The sequence below is a fragment of the Drosophila ficusphila genome, unplaced genomic scaffold (assembly GCF_018152265.1).
Source record: "Drosophila ficusphila isolate 14025-0441.05 unplaced genomic scaffold, ASM1815226v1 contig_607, whole genome shotgun sequence".
NCBI lineage: Eukaryota > Metazoa > Arthropoda > Insecta > Diptera > Drosophilidae > Drosophila > Drosophila ficusphila.
This window is the reverse complement of record NW_025064537.1, coordinates 1,875,312-1,895,341: the sequence shown is the minus strand read 5'-3', so window position 1 is coordinate 1,895,341 and position 20,030 is coordinate 1,875,312. Positions and strand designations below refer to the sequence as shown.

Below are 20,030 nucleotides of genomic sequence, written 5' to 3'. Positions count from 1 at the left end.
AAAATATAAATAACTAAAAAATTGTATATGCTTTTACTCTAGAGTACCGAATATTCAAAGTTAGTAATAAAATGTATTTTATTTATTTTTTATTCCATTAGTTTTCATTAAATTCAAAGGACTCAAATGTTATATTTGAGATTGCATTTTATATACTATGTCCTACGATTAAAAACGAATATATTTTAGGAGTTTTCCTAATGAAATATTAAATAAAACAACAAATCAATATTTTAGTAACTTTTACATACAAATAAGCTCAGCATTCCTCATATATTTTTCATGCAAACATCTGATTTGTTGTCTTTTTAACAGATTGTAAAGATTACTTATTTTGGACTGCATATAAAACTGGCGAAAACCTATGTTGCGACCCTCGGGGGATCCTTAACACTTTCCCAACAAAGGTGCTAACCCTTCGACTGGGAAATTGATACGGCTACCGATTGATGGCAGTTTTATATCCCTGTAGAGTACATACAAAGTTTCGGTAATAGAAATTTGCCCATTGGTGCCGGGGTATCGAAACAAAAGCCGAATACACCGACTGGGAAAAGGCACAAAACGAGCCAACTGCATCACGGCTTTGGGCCATGGCTCGATGCCAATAGCCATTCTCATAAATGTGTGTCTGTCTCAGTACTCAGCTCGCAGTTTGATGTGTGTGTGTGTGAGTTCGAGCACTGGCCAAAGAGAAAAAAAGTCCAGGGGAAAAATGTAGATTTCCAGGAAATTGTGGGGCGTAAAATATTTTGCACAAAAGTTGTACAACAATAGCATTAACAAGGCGAACAGAAGTGAAACAGAAACAGAAACGGCAGAGAAGCTGGAGCGTGTTGGCAAATATTTGAACAAATATTTGGAGTGCATTGAACGCTCGAATGCGTCGAAAACAATCGCCAACTATTTCCCATGAATGTTCCCCCTTATCAGCCCATCAATTTTTAGTTTTTCAATTTCGTGCTCTTTTATTTCATTTTAGAAGCTTTCACACACACACACACCTCTTCTTCCGCGGCCTCAAGGTCAACTATTTTGACTTTTAATTAGAGCGATGCCATAATTACTGACAGGCGGCCGACTTGATGGCCCACAACGCCCACAAGGGCCGGCGGTACTCAGTACTCAGTTCTCAGTACTCGGTACTCGGTACTTGGCCGCAACTCAAAGCTTTGTCAACTTCCTTGGCAGTGCGGCCACGTGCGACACGCTCCGGGCGGAAATTAAAATTCTGGCGGCGCTTCAAAGGCAACAAAAGCGAGTGAGACAAAGACAGACAGCAAGGACATCGAAGACGGCAGGGACAGCAAAGAGCATCTAATAAACTTTCCCGCGCTAGCTATGAATTTTCCGAAGCCAACTGGCATTTCCCTCCTCCTCGGGCTGCTCTTCTATTTCCAGCTGCCGCTGGGGCACGCGCTCCTCGGTCTAGACACAAATCAAAGAACTACGTCTCGCACTGCCAATCAATGGTGGTCTTTAGCCGGGCTTAAACCGCGGATACCGCTGCGTACCTTTGGCCCAAAGTTCCACCGCACATCCTTGCTCAGGGCGGCCCTAATTAACGTGATCCCTCCCTACATACTCTAAAAAATTTTAAATTGCCGAAATACATTTAATAGAAATTATTTGTTAGGTAAGTAAATATGAGAGTAATAATATAAACAGAGAAAGTATTTTATTCACTGCATTCTTTTTAACATATTTATTGCAAATTCCAAAACCATATTGGTGTTGCCAAATTTGCAGTATGTATTAATTATAATTTTAATTTTCTGCTTCAATAAATTGTATTGTTTTGGCAAAAGGAATGTTATATTTATTTATGCTTGGTTCGTTTGTTATATTATGCCCAGAAGGCTTTGGTGTATATATTTGTATTTAACACATATTTTAAAAACCTTTTAACAGATGTAATACAATATACATATGCACTATAGTTTTATTCCTAGGATTATAATGATATACGAAATAAACTGTTTCTAGATTGTTGTGCCGTTTAAAAGGAAAAGCAATTTCTCAAATTAAATGACTTATTTTGTCGGAGTGCAAGTCGTAGCTGAAATTGGTTTGCATGCAGCTGCAGCCACTTCTTCAATTAAGGTCCGGGGAAAGTTCGTTTATTGACCGAACCTGAGCAAGGGACAATTGAAACAGTTTATTCAAGTAAATAAACGGCTAAAAGAGGGTTAATGAACGGCCAGCAGCAGAAGGGAAAATGCAATTCTGTTCGCCCTCGGATTATTTATTTGACTCTCTTTGCCGAGTATTTGATGAGATAATATTGTTAAGAAGCTGCCAGCTTTAAAGTGTGGAGCATCTGATTAACTTTTTAGATTCAACAAAGATGTTTTCAGAACGGTAAGCAAAGTTTTTAAATATCGAATGGTTTCGCTCAATAAAAAAATAGAAGAAAAATTATTTTTGGAAATAATAAGCGATTATGAAATTACAATATAATAAATATGGGTTTCTTTATCAGACAGTCCTTGTCACCTAAAGTAAAATAAATAAAGTACAGAATAGAATAAATATATAAAGTGAAATATTACCATATGGAAACTGGGAATTTTGGTATGTACTTAAAGAGGTTCTGTTTGTAGTTGAACTCATACACATTCCAGACACGAGCTTAAGTTTTAAATTTAATATAAATCGTTTAAAGTATACAAATGTCCATCATCAAGGCCTTTAAATTACAGCACCTTTGGTGTTGACAGTACTAGTAACGCTTTGTTCTGCCCAATCCTTTCGGTAATCGTCCTGTTCACTCGCTGACGCTGAAACAAAGGAGCTTTTAACATGTCTGTCTGCCAAAGAGTGTGCGTGTGTGTGTGTGTGCGGGCGAGTTGAAGTAACCTTTGGCCGATTAAACATAAATCCCTATAAAGCAACAAAGTAAAAATTGCCAACGAGCCAAGTAAAAACTTTGGCAAAGTGCTCAGCATCTTGGAGCTTCGCTGCTCTGCGCGCTTTCCACGCTCGACGACAAGGACGTTGTGATGGGTGGAAGTACGGTGGGTGGGTGGCGGTTGTAAGGAAGGAGGGTGGCGGGAAAGGAGGCCTTTGAAGCTGCGCTAATGCAGGGATGGCGGGGCTTCAAGGGGCGACTGAGTAATTTATATGCCAGGCACAAGATCATCGCTGTTAGGGCATTAAAAACTTAAATAGTTTTAATGCGACACAAACTACGCGGGAGTGGATCCCGAGGAACAGGACGAACAAGCCGCGCCCAAGGTGCGTATACTTAACGCAGCCTTAATTATTGTACTTCCCGACAAAAGGAGACTTTCGGGAAAGGAGAGGAGGAAGCGCGGGATTGTAAGCCAAAATTCATAATGTGCAATGGCTCGTTTGGTCGGCAAGACGACAATCTTGTCCTTTATGCCGGGGCCAAAGTAAATTTAAATAAAAATGCAGATGGAACTCTCCAGATACAACTCGGCTACAAGCTGCCTGCGGAATTGATTTGAATGACCAAAAAGCTGAGGGGCAAGAAGGGGAAATCGGGGGAAGCCCCGAAGAATAACAATAAACATTTCTATCTGCTTCATTGGTTATTTACTCATTGCGATTGAAGGAGGAGCTGCGGCGCAGGCATCAAACAAGAAAAACAGCGTAAAACGAAAAATTCCCATCACTGGTTCTTGTTTTGTTTTTTTGTGAAATCGCGAAAAGGACTTCACTTGACGGCAGTGAAACTAAAGCAGCCAAATAAGCAACCGCAGGGCAGGGTCTGCTGATTTTCCCTCCTCCTCCCCTTTCTCCTTTTTTTATTTTTATTTTTTTTTTATTTTTTACCCCTCGATTGGACCGAAGACAGAAGCTGCTTATAAAGCAATATACAATTCGCTGTGGGCGGCCAGGCAACAACAATCGAACCGAATCGATATTTTTCGCTGCTGGCTCTCGCCCACTGCCCCTTTCCTCCCCCCTTTCCGCCCCCCTTTTCTCCGTGTTTTTCCTCCTCTTCAACTTGACTTTTCTTGTCTTTGGTCCTGGCCAAAATGGATTTTTGGCACCCCCGGGGGACCCGTTTCGCCTGGTGTTACAGCCACCTTGGCTTCGCTGGGCTGGAGTGGGCGGCGCCGGGGAAATGCACTCCCGGTCTGAGCCTCCGATTCCGATTTCGATTCCGGCCACATATCCATTCGGCCGGCTGAGGACTTCAGCTTGGGAGTTTTCACGCCTGAGTCCGTGGTGAAGTTCTCCTGGTTACCATTACCAGCCCATTCGGTCAGCTGTGAGTTGAGGTTGGCTTTTCGGGCTTTGCCTTTCCAGAGTGGCGCCGACTCCCTGAAGAAATCGCTCTGTTATACGGGTTGTGATGTTATGAGATATTATGAGAGAGATATATACTGGGAAATTATATGGGATCAGTTTCAATTTGGGGCTCTTATATTAATGGAGAGCTGCAGCTTAAGAAAATAATCGTTGGGTAGTGCTTATCAAAAAAGGCGGAGAACCAAATAGGAAACCGCTAACAATAACAATAACAAAGCAGGAACATGAACTACAATCCTTTGTAACATTGCTTAGTGGGAAAAATAAAATAAGTCTCTATTTGACAGTACTTGCAGTACTTAACAGTATTTGCAACAGCACGAAACTATCATATAATGGTTTCTTTTAAAAACTATTTTAAAAATGAATGTGTCGTATTTAAATGTATTTGTTTAAAAGGTGTATCTTGCCTTAAGGTGAAACTATTTTATTCTAATTTGGTTATACATATTTGGGTAAATTTTGTTATAAAACCGGAATGGTAAGTTAACATACCAAAATTTAAAAAAAATTAAAATTATATATGTTTATCCTGTTTAAAGCATTACATTTATTAAGATAAGTTGAAAAAAATATATATTTTAATTACAAAGATTAACATACATTATGTTATTCAGAGAACTCTGTTCTTTTATTAATTAGATTTGGTTCTAGTTCACAAGAGTATTAAAATACTTATATTTAAATATTTTAATAATTATAATTCATATTTTTTTTAAAATCTTTTGTAAATTTTAATAAAATATGTCCCGTTCGGTGTTTGAATATTATACTTTGTAAATAATTATATTGTAGGTATATTGTTAATTTTTCGCTTCGGGGTATTCTTAATAATTTAAATTTACAAACAAAATCAGAGCAAAATTTCACCTGCATAATGGCAAGTCTCATTTAAAATTTATGGGTCGATTCGCCTATGCACCGCGACAATAAAAATTATTCAAATTATTTTGCAAATTAGAATTAGATAATACTGCTAGCTAATACGAGGCTTTACCTTCATGATTTACCCTTTAGCTTCTTTAATTGACGTATAAATGTGTGCTAATTTGCAATTGATAAATCCCTTTTATTAAGCAGTTTACAGGCAGATAAATCACATAGAAAATATAAATAAAGAAGCGTTGCCCCGCAGCCTCCGCATTTTCCGGCAGAGAAACCGGTGAAAGTGGTGCGCTCTCTCGGTGACTTTCCCTGGCACGCTCTCTCTCGCTAGTTCTCTCCCTTTCTCTCTCTCTATCTCTCTTCGGAGAGCGTATAACAGTTTAACGAGTGAAAAACGAGGCACGAGGAGCGACGAACGCCTGGTTTTCTTCTGGCGAAGGCGTCGGCGTCTGGCTGCCTGGAAATCCGTCGAGCGTTGCGGGCGCAGCAGTTGAAAAGCGCACGCCGTGAGCGACAGACACGCCGCACCTCATCCGCTCGAGTCCGCTCCGTTCCGCTCTGTACCGCTCCGACTCCATTCGATTCGATTCGATTCGACTCGTTTCGCTTCGATCCGATCCGTAGCCCCGCCCGTGTGGAGCACGTCCGCCGGAAGGATGCACAGATCTTAGCCGGGAGTTCTAACCGTTGCTAAAAAGCCAAGGAGGCGGCCTCAGTAGGTCAGTTAGCAAGGAGTTAACCCCTTGGTGAACGCGATTTCAGTGTGTGTGTGCAGGGAAAGTGGCGAAAGGCGAACGGCAAATGGCAGTACGTGCCGCCGTCAGAATTTTCCGAGTGCGCCGGGTAACGTGAGACGGGAAATCCTGAAAAAGAAACACAACAACCTGAAATCCATTTGCCGCAAGTCGAGGAACCCAGGCGACAACAACATGTGTAAACGCTAACGAGCGCGAAAACGCGAACATTTTGATTGATTTTGATTGACATGCCACTCAGCGCATGCCACCCACCAAGGAAAAGTGACACAAAATAGCAGAAGGGGAGGAAAGAAGGCAAACAACAAACAACATTCTCGAAGAACACTACTAGCCATTGCATCGAAAAACCCCATAAATATTCTCTGAAAAACCAAACAAATATTGAAAAGTTTCAAGCACTCTCGGTTCTAAAAAATAATTGCCTCAAGGGCTGTCAGCGAAAGTGCCAGTAAACAAAAAATACAACAAAATATATACATATATATATATCCCACTCAGGCCCAGAAACAAAATGCAATCAAATCAAGGCCCATAAAAACCGCACAACACACGCTGGCATAAAGGAAAAACCCAGCCGAAAAAATCATAATCAACTACAACAAAATAACACAAAAAAATAAGTAAATAAGTATAAAAAAAACGCTGAGTTGGGCAACTGTTTTTTTGGCATCTCAGTTTGATATCCTACTCCCTGTGTCAGTGTAGTGGTGTCTCTTATATGTATTTGTGTGCCTGCGTATGAAAAAAGGATAAAATATGCCGGCATTGATTTTCTCGTGCGACAAAAACAACAGCTAAACGGCAGCCAGGAAAACAGCAACAACAACACTAACAACAACAGCAGCAAGCTACATAATAAGAATCGAGGAAAAGTTGCAGGAATCGAGGGCAAAGTTTTTCGGACATTTTCGGTATGTTGTTTCTAATTTCTGCACTGTTTTAGTTATCCCGCTTGTTGTACATAAAACTCAACAATATTGCTGTCAAAGTTCTGACAGTTTGAACTTTTTATATGCTCAAGCTGCCTTTTCCATCCTCATTGAGTTCGGGATTCAGGTTCGAACAGGGTTCGATATTCGTTATGAGGAAAGTTGCTTGTATAATTAGGTTAAATGCTTGTAAATAAACAAAAGTGCTCGATTTAAAAGAGTTGGAGCCCCAAAGTTCTGGCATTGTGAGGATTGCCTTCTTTTGGGAACTGGCAAACAACTTTCGGGCGAAGAATCCGGCATGAGTTCTTACAACTTTGGACAGGAGCTCAAAGTTATAGAATGGAAACTGCTCAAGTTTACTGTCCTACAGATTCACTGTGAACTGGTTTTGATACGAGTTCCACTGGGACTTGTAGTTATTATTTATATTTTGTTAAACATTCAATTAGGCCCGTGTAAATTACGGCTGTCAAATGTTTAGCTGACCCGAAACCATTCCCCTGATTAAGCCCCTTTGATAAGGTCATTTAATTGGCCAACACACAAAGTGCCCAAAAGTAAAACTTGCTGATTTTTAAAATGTTTGTGTTGTGGCTTCTGTACATTTTCGGAGGAGTGGGAAAGGTGAGGGAACCACAACAAAGGACCTGCCCAATAGCCATCCCCATTTTCGACCTCCCCAGCTGTTCGAAGTCGGCAGTTTTTCGGGGGGCAACGGGGGTTAACCTGTAAATATTTGGAAGCCCACAGAAAGTCGTGTGTTTGCGTCGAATTAAAATGGAAACAAGGAAATGCCGAAGGCAATGCCTTTTCAACGCTGACGGCGTGCAAATGAGAAAATTCATTATTTAACATTAATTAAGGCTTATTATGCACATTATCAACACAGTAGGGCGAACACACACACACACACAAACTCACACACATGCTAACCGCATTAAATGTCAGTCAAAGACTCGACTAAGTAAACACTGAAAGTTTCACTGTGTGTGGTAGATTTTCAGTGTGTGAGTGAGTCCGTGGACAACTATCAGGCACACCAACACACACTCACACTCACACTCACACCTTCGCAGGTGAAACTTTTACTTTTCCACAACAGCCTCAAACCCCCAAAAGGAAAGTCAGGTTCATAATTCAACGCCCACCAAAGGAAGGAGGGGGGCGTGGCAGTGGTGGCCAGCAAGGAGCAAACAGGAAGCAAAGCAGCAACTGAAAAATAACAGGCGACATACATAGTGGGCTTCACCAGGAGGGGTTGGACTAAGTGGTACCCAGCACTCAGGGACTACTAAATTTGAACCAACCATATCCTTTTCACTCTTTTTCTATGGCTGGGGAAAATATTTAAAAAACATAAAATCTAGAAGCTTAGATATCCTTTGTTACGCAGTAATGAAAGGAACATTTTTTTGAAAAAGAAGAACATTATTTAACGAGTAAATTTCGTTCAGGTCAATTATTTGACATTTGTTAGGTATTAATTTTCTAAAAAAGGGTCATCAGTTCACATTACCATTCAATGTTTAACGTTTTTTGTAGGGGCTAAAATTTTGGAAAAGAAGATATATAGTAAAGTTTAACGTTAAATTAAATATAAATTGAATTATATTAATTAAATTTGAATTATCGCTAATTTGTTTGGATGTTTTCTGCAAATTAGCTTGACAATCCGCTGCAGCTTGAAACAGGACACCCTATTTTACTTTTTGAATTCATGTACCCTAGCATTCTCAATTCCCTGTCCAATATGCCCACTCGGGTAACTTTCATTTCGGGCTGGTGGGTGGAAAAGGTGTTTAAATTATTCAGTAAATTGTTAAGTAAATAACACGAGGGCACACGCTAAAAAGCAACCAAAAGACAACAATAACAGCGTCTGAACAACAACAACAGTTGCAGATATGAGGAGCAACTTGCTCTTCCCCCTTCTGCTGCTCCTCCTCCTTCTGCTCCTCCTCCTCCTGCTCCTTCTCCTCCTGCTCCTCGTGTCTATGGCCACTGAGGAAATATACCGCTCACACGGCGATGGTGATGATGATGATGGTAATGGTGGTGATTCCGGGTCCGATGATGCCGATTCTCACTCCGCAGCAGCAGATGATGACACGCCGCACAGTTCACGGCTCAGCGGAGTTGCCGGCAGCAAGTGTACAATAAAATAAACACCAAATGTGGAGAGCTGCCCGAGGTTTTGCGAAATGGGCGAACGGAACAGAAGGGAGCGCTGCGAAAACAAAGCCGGAAACGGAAGCAGCTATGAGAGTTCAGGCGGCTGGAACCACGCACTCCGCACCGAGTAAACAATAGCGAGAAATTTGTTAGCACAGGAGCAGGCAGGAACCGATGCAGGAAAGTCGGGCGCAGACAAAGGCCCTATTGACTCACCTCGGTGGCAGGTCCGCCCTCGAAGAGGCAATAATATCGGGGGGAGTGGCAGGGAGGCAGGGCTACAATGTTACAAATGGCAATAACAAGTACACTTCGCAGAAGCCGATGAATAATTCCGCATAGACAATTAAAACATACAACCCTTACAAGATGGAGATTGAAGTACACTTCGATGAACCCATTCATTTACTTTTTCAATTTTATAAGTGTGGTTATTTATACATTAATATGAAATGTATAAGATTTATTATCAAACATTTAAATGTCTTAACAAGTGGTAAAAGGAAAGTCCTGCCAAGACGCAACTTATTAAATATACTAAAATGGGAACTGGAAATCGAAATTATATAATTATAATTGGATTGCTTTGTCTTCGTAGGATTTATAACTTAACTTTTTTATAGGTAGGGTAAGATGGGCTAAAACCGCCGGTGGGTAAAACCGCCATTTGGATTTCAAATACCAATGAAGCGCCGAAACAATTAACCGTTGATAATGTAGATTCTGATTGATAACACTGTGCGACAAAAAAATGTTTAAGTTGATTTTTTTCTTATTTTTCACTTCTACTAGTCAAAATAAGAATATAAATTTTTGGATTTGTTAATATCAATAGCCAATCAGCTTCTACGCACACTCAAATGTCCCAAAAACGCGTGTTTTTGCATATTTCACAGCCTTATAATCACTTATTGGGAAAATATTTTTTCACCGTTATAAGCGTTTTATGCAAGTTCAATATCTATTAATTAAAATGTATTAAGCAAATATACCGTTAGGCTTTTATAACAATGCTTTAAAATTTTTTTCTCCCAGCTCTATACTCTGGGCGACTTCGTATGGAACTTGTTACGCGAGGATACCTCTGAAAAAGCCAAAAAAAATCTGGAAAAAAAATTCACTTAAAAAAAAAAAAAAAAATTGTTGATTGGAAGTAAAAAAAAAATAATATTTTGTGTTAATTATTTTCATAATAATAATTTCATAAAATTTATCATAAAAAAAGAAATCCTATCACTTAGAAGGTGGCATAGATATTTTTGTGCATAATTTATGCATCTTAACCGAAAACAATCAAAAAAGTAACTTAAACAAACATTTCGTTAAATTTTGTCGCACAGTGTAATGCGCGGTTTTTGCAGTCGGTCGGAATACTGCAGCTTTGTCGTGACAATTTCTATTGAGCCATTTTTGTTTCACTCGAAGGCAGCAAAAATTTTTTGTTATCAACATTGCTCAATCAAGTGTAAATGAACGGCTTGAAAAAAAGAGGTAAGTGTCCGCTTATAGTACGAACCTTGATACTGATGTACATAGGTATATCAAGTTAGCCAATATTTCCAAAATTGTACAAACTAAGTAACCTCGACAAAAAATTGGCACGTGGGGTAAAAACGCCGCGAAAAGGTATTGCTCAGAAGTGAAGAATTTTTTAAACTCTATAATATTTTACTTTTCTATAATATTGAAGCGGACACTTTGGAAATTTGGGTACTTTACTACACTGAAACCAGAATGGCGTTTTTACCACACTAGGTGGGGTAAAACCGCCGTTTTAAACTTTTCTTCTGAACGGTCACAATTGTTTTAAAATAAAAGCTACATAAAAACTTTCTAAATGAATTATGTAGCCAAGGGATTAAACTTTCAGAAATATGGGTTGGTTCATTGATCATTTTATAAATGATAGCTTGACATCGTCAAATATAAATTTTTGGCGGTTTTACCCCATCTTACCCTACACTAAAAATAAGAAATTTCAATTTTGGATTGGTTTGTCTTTATGGGATTAACAATAAAACGTTTGTTATTCATAGGCTTAAACATTTTACATTACAAATTTGAAAAATTGGCCAAGCATCACTAGATATAAAAATGGAATTTAGAATACCTAAAAACATTTTACGTTTATAATTTGGAAAATTTGCCAAAATGCGAAATACGTTTTTAATAGAATATATTTTTTACTTTTCGAGCTGCTCTCGAAAATAGTTGTTGCCAGGAGTGCCCATTAGGAATGTTCGTATTCGGACCCTGATAGACTTCCAGCTGGGTTTCCTGGACCTGTTGCACTGGCATAAAATCAGTTGAGGTTGCAACATCTATATTGGATTGCAGCGGGGTGGGTTGCACTTGCTGCACTGGCTCAAAATCAGTCAAGTTAGCTGCATCAACGAGTTGCACCTTTGCAGCTCGCGGTTTTCTTCGGGTTTGGGGCTTTTGCACGGAACTCTTCCTGGTAATGATGCGAGCTGGTTTCTTCTGCACGACTGTCTTGCTCAAATCCTTGTACATATCCTTCTCGCCAGCGGGAAGTTTGCGCCACAAATTGGTGGCCTCGACGGAGAGGACTGGTCCAGAATTGACTCTCCTTAGCTCCCGAAGGAAATTCAGGTACCCCGAATTGTATTTGGCGCGACGGAGTGGAGTCGCCATGGGTTCAGGAGCCTCATGGTTTTCGGGTTCATTCATTGGGGTTTGCACTCCACGAACCTTTTTAGCTGTGCGCTTAGGAAGTTTTCGCACTTTTTTAGCTGGAGTGTTCTTTGCCTTTCCCTTGGCCCTTGGTTTTGGCTTCACTGTGTGTTTAATAGAATTATCTGACGGTGCAAGTTCATCCAAGTCCATTGGTTCATTCGACAGGTTTTCCTGATTCAGCACAAGTGGATCGAAAAATTGATCAAAGTTTCTCACTTGGGAACACAGTTTCAGGACATAATTCTCGGCTGTATAGGCTTCCTTCTCCGTGGCATTCATTTGATCCCATTTCGCGGAGGCTTCCTTGACATTCTCTCGGGGTTTCGTTCCCTTCTCTACAGAGAATTCCTGAAGGAAGTTGGCAAAGGGCTCTCCTCTTATCGTCACGGTTGAAATGGACATTTCAGTTATTACTGTCTTTGAAATTCCATGGTGATCTGCTTGATCTACTTCGCTGATTGACTTGTGACTCAGTTCACTTATTGGTTTACTTATAGGTTCCCATTCTGCTGAGTTTCGGTGACTCAGTTCACTTATTGGTTTACTTATAGGTTCCCATTCTGCTGAGTTTCGGGTTGTAGACTTCCGATTTAGATTCTCCATTGCGCACACCGAACTCTGCCTCGACTTATTCAAATTGGAATCACTAATATAGGGGCTTTCTGGCTCTTCTGAGGCATGAACTTCGGCTGTCGTCTGAATGGTTTCCACCGAATTCGGGTTACACGAGTTGACCGGACTGATTATATCGTCTATATTTATAAATTGACAAGGTTCCCCGGTTCCCATTCCGAAGAAAGGCTCTATGGTGACCATCTTCAGCTTGGCCTCCATATTTACTTTGTATCTGTTGGCGTAGAACTCCTGTCGCTGATTCCTGTCGAAATCGGCCCACTTAATGTTGGCCAATTTGTCGACATCGCTTTCCTGCAACCAGAAGTTCTCCTGCTTGAAACAAGCGAGGAAGTTCCTGTATGCATTTGGGCCTCCTGGACCAGGGGTCGTTCGTTTCATCTCGGTATTCATTGGGGATATAAAAAATAATTGCCCTCTTCCTACCACTGCTACTAACTTGCAAAAATCTTTGTGAAAATAAGAAACAAAATAGTTGGGAGCTCTCACCTCGGCTTACGAAATGTGTAATGATACTGGGCGAACGAAGTATCAGGGGTAACTGGGATTTAAGGTTGCTCCAAAGCAAATGCAAATGTATATTTTTGAGGTAGTTTTTGGACCTATAAATATCGGAGATTTATCTGCCGCACACCGAAGGAAACAAACGGTGCAAGTTGGGGCCATCCGTCCCCCGATTTCCCATTTTTCCCATTTTCCCCGGTTTCCTCGGTATCTGGGCCGCAGTGCTCAGACGCAAATGACATGCAAAATACGCAGCAGAAGTAGTGGAGCCACGGGCAGCAGCAGGGGGGCCACTTACTGAGCCCCAGACATCCGCCAGATAGGGTTTATTAGGGCACCGAGCCGGGCGCCGTAATTTATGCGGGTTTCGAGTAAAAATGTTTGCATAAACTTTATGCAAAAATATGCTCTGGCCAACGCATGCTGGGTTTTCATGGGTTGGGGGCTTTTGGCTGCTTGATTGGGTGGCTGGCTTGGGTTGGGTTGGATTGGGTAAGGTCTCCTGGCAGAAAACTCTTGGCCCGGGCACATTAACAGAAATTGATTTTCGATTTTAGCCCCACTCGACCAGCTTCCTTTGCTGCTCGGAAACAAAGTCTGAAAAATGCTCTCCAGCTGAATTAGAAAATAAAGCAATTTGTTTTGCGCATTTTGTGTCGTTTCGGTTATCCTGGAAAAAGTTTGATTAGTTTGTTTTGCATTTGTTTTTGGGCGCTCGGTGCGGATAATGTTTCGATATAGAGCCCAGGGAGTCTATCGAACTCCTGCCGGACATTCTATTTCTAAACACTGACCGAAAAAAGCTTTGCCAACATATTTGCCGAAAGTTTGCTTTTCGGGGGCTTTGAAAAGTTTGCCCGAGTGTGTGTGTGGATTTCCGTGAGTGTTGTTTTTTGTTACACACTTCAGCTAACATTTTCGGTAAGCCTTTCAGCTGGGACGAGTTGGGTCATCTGGCTCCTAACCTTTGGCACCTTTCAGCACTTGCGGAAATGCACTTTGACTTCGCGTAGTTTGCTAAAAGGTTACAGGGAGCCAGTTTAGACTAAAGGCTTATGTGGTTGTGCATTAAGTGGAGTGGTAACAGTAGAGTTGCAACATAAATCTAAGCATATTGAAATGAAAACTTGTTTAATGGTACTACAACGTTAGTTTGGATTATAAAACACTTCATAATCTACAGCTTCTTCTTTAAAATTTTGATTAAATTACTTGTTATGTGTGGTAACAAAAGGAGCTTGGCATTTAACAGTATAATTTGTGAGTGTTTCATATCAGAAATGATGATCTCTTTTTGAAAACATACTTTTGGATATGAATTTTTTAAATGTATCATAGTTAGTTGGTATTTAGGCCTATGAAAATACCTTGAAATATTAATTTTAAGCCCTAACAGTTAGAAACCTTGAAAGACTAATTTCAAGCCTTAAAAGTTAGAAACAATTTATTTAATTTGCTTTGATAATTTCGGCTGTAATTGATTTAACAGGCTTCGAAATGGGGCTCTTCTCCTATTTGACTTCTTTTTGTAGGCCAAGGCAAGGTGCTAATTCGCTTTCCACGTCGCAAGATCAAAGTGAGAGTTCAATTCCGGGCTCATCCGAGTCCAAATGCTGGCACCCCGCTGCCTTGACCACATTCCCCGCTCAAACTGACCGTGACCAGAAACAAATTGGCGTGCAAAGTGCTCGACAATCAATTGCAATTACGCGGCCAGTCGGCCATCGGGGAAATGAGGCCAACTCAAGATGGCTGGGAGGCTGTTTGGGTCGAATGTAAAACATTAAATAATTCCGTTCTGCGCCTGTTATGCGCCGCAATGAGCCACGAGCTCAATCAGAAAGTTAGCCCAACAAATTGCAAACGAAAACTCAAATGAGATACGCTTCTTTTTTTGCCTGCCTGGGATATTTTCGGCTGACTTTAAACTTGGCTTTGCATTTACTTTGTTTTTCCCCCAGTTGTAAAGGGGGCGCAAAAGGAAGGCGGAAAAGGGAAGAAAATCAGGCAACAATAACAACAACGAGGGCTTACTCCATTTTCCGCGGAGAGCGAAAGCAATTTCCGTTCGTTAAACCTACATTTCGAAATTAAATTTTTTACACTTGAGAAGTTCGCAGCTTCAAATATTTTCATTTTGCCTCAGACGCGGCGCAATTATGCGCTGTCGGTGGGCGTGGGTGGGTGGTTGTGCGAAGGCCTGGCAACCCTGGGCCCTGCGAACAGGAACCAGGCAACCCCCAACCTTCGCTTGAACCCCATTTCTGGAAACCTCCCCAGCCTGAGCAAGTGAGTTGTAATGCGCTGTAAGGTCGTGACGCCTTTAAAACTTGGCACCAGCTTTCAGGAAGAAAGGAAGCTCAACCATCGACCATTTGATACTCATTCAAGGGAAATGAAATTTATTTAAGTGGGTTAATAAATATAAAGTATTAGCCTAGGTTACTCGCTTTTACGAATAATATTTTAATATTTGAATTTTTAATACTTATAATTAAATAATTTGTTGGTGAAATAATAAAGTTATCACAAAGACTTATATTTTATCCCATTAATAAAAGTTACAAATTCTTTTAAATACTCAATCCAAATCCGTGATTTAAAATCAAATTTGAAACAAAACTTTTTCTCATAAACTTCTCAAAAATTAATATTTTTTGTGACCAATGAGTCATTTCTTTTAAACGTTGCCCAACACTTGATTCGGAATGCCCAAAAAAGCGTTTCATGGGGTACTAAAAACAACCATCAACAATGTGCGGAAAAGCTGAAAAATATACACGAAAATATTGCTCAAACAAATGCTGAGTCTGAGTGCCCCCGACCTTTGACCCCCCTTTCCACCAACCCCCTCCGCCCTTATCCTTCCACTCATTACGTCCTCCTACGCAAGAAGCGAAGAATAAAAGTTTAGACTCTGTTTGCTGTGGTTACCCCTCGTGGTCTGCGTGGTGGAAAGGGGGTGGTTGGAGAGGTTGGAGAGTGGGGAGTGGGGGTTCTGGCAAACAAAAAATTCAGCCGAGTATTAAATATCTATTGGGGAAAATTCAGAGGTCCCGAATTGAAGCCAAGACGTCCGGGAGATGAAAATATTATGCTTGTGTTTCATTATGCCGTTCGACGCTGGCTCAACAAAATATCTTGGCAGCTTAATTGAGGCATTTCTTGTGTCATCGATTTCGGGCGAGCTTCGTTTTAAATATGGTCGGGATATCCGATCACACAAGTCGTCCGATCCCATCTAATTTATATTATCTGCTTAATTTATATGGAACACCAAATTGTGGACCAACAACCCTTCGCAATGTAGATAAGTTTCCTTTTTCGACTTTCGTTAGGCCAAGAAAAAATAAAGGGAAAATGCTGGACAAAAAATGGTATAAAGAAAAGGACCAAGAGACCGCCAATAAAATCTGTTTTATTTGCATGCCCCTGGCGAGGACAGGAACGTGGTCTTATTTTTGTTCATTCGGAGGGGGCCCGAGGCTAATAAACGGACAATCAGAATTCGAATAAACTGAATGCAATTTGAGCCGAGTTTGGAAACGGAATTAAAATGAAAGTTTACAGCGTTTTTATTGGACTGCAGTACGAGTTTGTTATTTACGGAAAACAAAGGGATCTTACTTTGAAAACGCTTCAGGAAGTTGAAGATGCTGTTGAGGAGTTGCTAAGAGGTCAAGGGTCAGGGGTTGGGGGCACGCCCCTGGTCCCAGTTCCCGATGGAATGCATCGGGGAAAGTTGGGCGACGCGTCTGGCATACTACGACGCCATTAAATAGAATATTTAATTTTATTGTTGCCCCCGCAGCCTTATGGCATTGTCCTTTGTCACCAAAGATACATCACACACACACAGATACACACGCACACAAACACACACACACCCACAAAAGGGTCCGGCTGCCTTCGCAAAATGAAGCGGCGCGCATTTTTCGAGGCTTAGCTACAAATTTAAATTCCGAGCATGCTACTGCGAAGGCTCCAAAGGCATCCAGCATCCAACACATATTTACATATTCCCCCCTCCCGCCGCGCTCTCCGAATTTTCCACCCAAAGCCATTTTATATTAAAAAAGGAGGAACAAAACAAAATGGAACAAAAAGTTTTATACATTTCTAATATGAAACCCTTTTTGCGTTGTTTTTCAAAGCCTTCTCTTCTCCTTTTTTCAGGTTACTTTTGGAGCACTAAGCCGCGGATGATTAAAACGATAAAAAGGTAGGATTGAAAAAATTTCAGACAGCTTTAAAATATTATTTCGGGGAATCAAATAAAGTTGGGTTAAGACACACTTATTAAACAATTTTTTAAAACGTTTTATTTAGTGAAAGTGATGGATTTTACAAGGGCATTGTATTAATGAAAATAAATAACTCTCATTAAAGGTTATTCCAAAGTTTTTTATGCTTTTATTTATTACTGCCTGTTTTTTATGCAAATCAAATTAAATATGTAAATGAAAAGCGACGTTACGGCTTTGAAGCAAGTTTTCAATTTGGTGTAATATTTATTTTTCTTTGTGCTTTTTTGCCATCAATCTGTCATGGACTAGGGCCTTATTTATTTATGATTATATTTATTTATTTATAAATGTTATGTTTGCATATGGACGATTCGTCAAAAACGCATGCAATATTTCATTGGGGTTTAAAAACAATATTTATACGCTTGCGGGTTAAAGTAAAACCGAGAGTTTTTGCCTGTTTGCTGAACTTTGCCACGTTTTTTCTTCTTGGAGTAGGGCTTTATTAACTGAACGACATAAAAATGGCCACAAAAATCGCTGGCAATGGCCATGTAAAAGTAGCGCAGACAAACGGCATCCGCAATAAAAACGAAATTGATTTATGAGCAGGCTTGAAATGTTGCCATTTTGCCATGTTGATGGCAGCTATTTGAGGCCGTATGAAAAGGAAGCGCAGTTTTTATCAAGTGCTAATATATCTTATATCCAGTTCTGCTTTTGATGCACCCGCTTCCACTTGGTTTTGCCCTTTTTGGGAGAATCAGCAACAATTTATGGCCTTGGCAAGACATCTGGGATACGGCATGCAGATTGGAGCTTCAGATGTACCTTGTGCCACGATCACAAGTGATATTTAAATTAAGAGAAAATTAAACAAAGGTCATGATTTTAAAAACAGTTGCTTTTAGAAAAACTAAAGTGAAATAAACGAGAAAATTGCATATGCCTTCCTAAGATTGTGGACCTTGTTGTTAATACCGAAACAAATTTAATTTGAAAGGCATTTCATTTTGTTAGTAAGGCTTTTTATACAGTTTCCTTTTTTAAAAGTTGTAATTTGTATACTCTCTAAGGATTAATAGCATGAATTTGATCATAAATTATAAAAAACGCTCTTAAATGAATAAATACTTTGAATAGAAAAAAAATATATATCATGATATTTTAAATAAATCTTAAATTTTAGATACAAAATAAATCTTTTGTAAATTTAACAATGCACATAAAGTTAGCTGTTTAAAGTGTCGTTTCGTATTATACCCCACTTTAGGTGTGTTCTGCCCTAAATTGTTATATGAATATTCAACCAGTATTCTCGCTGTTCATTATTATGCCTTATACACTCAATTCTCGCCAGTTGTCTCCAAGTTATCTCATTAGATGTACTTGAGGTCGCCGAGGTGGAAAATGCGGAGGAGAATGGCAACATTTTAATTTCTTTTTAATGCGGTACGAACTCATGGTCTTAGCTTCTTGCTTGGGGTAGGCCAAAAAATTAATTATCGTTGGCAAACACGCTCCGTAAGGAAAAGCTGGGGGGTGGAAAAGGGGGCGGGATTCGGGCTGGGAAATCATTGCAGGCGAATTGTAAGCCGCTGAAGCGGAGGCTCCGCGTTTTTCATTACATGAGCGTTGTTAGGCTAAAAATAAATTGCTTATTAAAAAGCCTTCGCAGCACATGCATATTCAGGTGGGTGGTTGTGGGCGGGTGGTGGTTGGTGGTGCAAAGAACGGCGGTCCCCGTGGGTGGGTGGATTCCACTCATTTACACTTGAGGGGCCCCCAAAGCGAAGTGGGGCGGAGATGTTAGCAGTGACAATGCGGAATAGAGCGATGGAAGCCGACATCCAACTGGGTGTAAATGACAAAGCCGCCAGGAATCTCTCACTCCTTCTGTCTGCTCCCCTTTCTCCGAAGCTCCCCTTCTGCGAAGCTCCCCTTTCTCCAAATCTCCCTGCGATTCTCCGCCGGGCGCGAGAAGTCCTTGAAGCAATCGACTTAATGCCTGGCTGTGGCGTCTGTACATATTTAGTTTGCATTTACATGGCACACACAGACACAACAAGGACATCGTCATACAAAGGCACTGCCAGAAAACTGGCATATTAGACCAGAATAAGTTATGGCATCCTAAATTTATATTGCATGTCCTTTAAACTTTATCAAGCCTTGAAAATTTTTAAAGTTTTCTGGGTCATAAGATACTTCAGAGAACAGGATACGTAATTTTGTCTTAGGAATCTGAAAAAAACACACTTAAATCGAAGGATTGTATATCCAATATTAATTGGTATTAATTTTTTGCCCTGTTAGTTATTATACCCTTGCAGAGCAGAGGGTATTATAATTTCAGTCAGAAGTTTGCAACGCAGTGAAGGAGACACCTTAGACCCCATAAAGTATATATATTCTTGATCAGCATCACCATCTGAATCGAAATATGTATGTACGTCTGTCCGTCTGTCCGTCTGTCCGTCTGTCCGTCTGTCCGTCTGTCTGTCTGTCTGTCTGTCCGTCTGTCCGTCTGTCCGTCTGTCCTCCTGTCGGTTTCTATGTAAACTAGTCTCTCAGTTTTGAAGCTATCTTGCTGAAACTTTCCCAAAAGTTGTGTAGTTATTGCACGCAGTATATAAGTCGGAACGAGCCGGATCGGCCGACTATATCGGATAGCTCCAATACAAGAGAATGAAATAAAAAATTCTCACTCTGTTGTTTTTGATCAGATCGACTTGAATTCTTCAAGATGGCGTTTTCTAACTGTTATTGAATTTCGGATAAAATTTGAACAAAATCGGATAACTCTATCATATAGCTGCCATAGGAGAGATCGAAAAATATATATAGAATTAATGGAAATAAATTGATAACATCGTTGTTTTTTATCCCACGAGCATGATTTTTATACCCTTGCAGAG

The 20,030-nt window shown here is 40.3% G+C and overlaps 2 protein-coding genes across 2 annotated transcripts in view; one reads left to right on the top strand and one right to left on the bottom strand.

Annotated features, from left to right (window-relative positions):
• Positions 1-5,659: 5,659 nt before the first annotated feature.
• Positions 5,660-20,030, top strand: part of LOC108089298 — a 53,095-nt gene continuing 38,724 nt past the window's right edge. Inside the window, 2 exon segments of the mRNA XM_017187512.2 lie at positions 5,660-6,838; positions 17,042-17,087. The gene's annotated coding sequence lies outside the window, so the exon portion shown is untranslated.
• LOC108089423 lies at positions 11,014-12,866 on the bottom strand. Its single transcript, XM_043208622.1, has one exon. It carries the CDS (start codon positions 12,752-12,754, stop codon positions 11,198-11,200), a length of 1,557 nt encoding a protein of 518 aa, XP_043064557.1. The 5' UTR covers positions 12,755-12,866; the 3' UTR covers positions 11,014-11,197.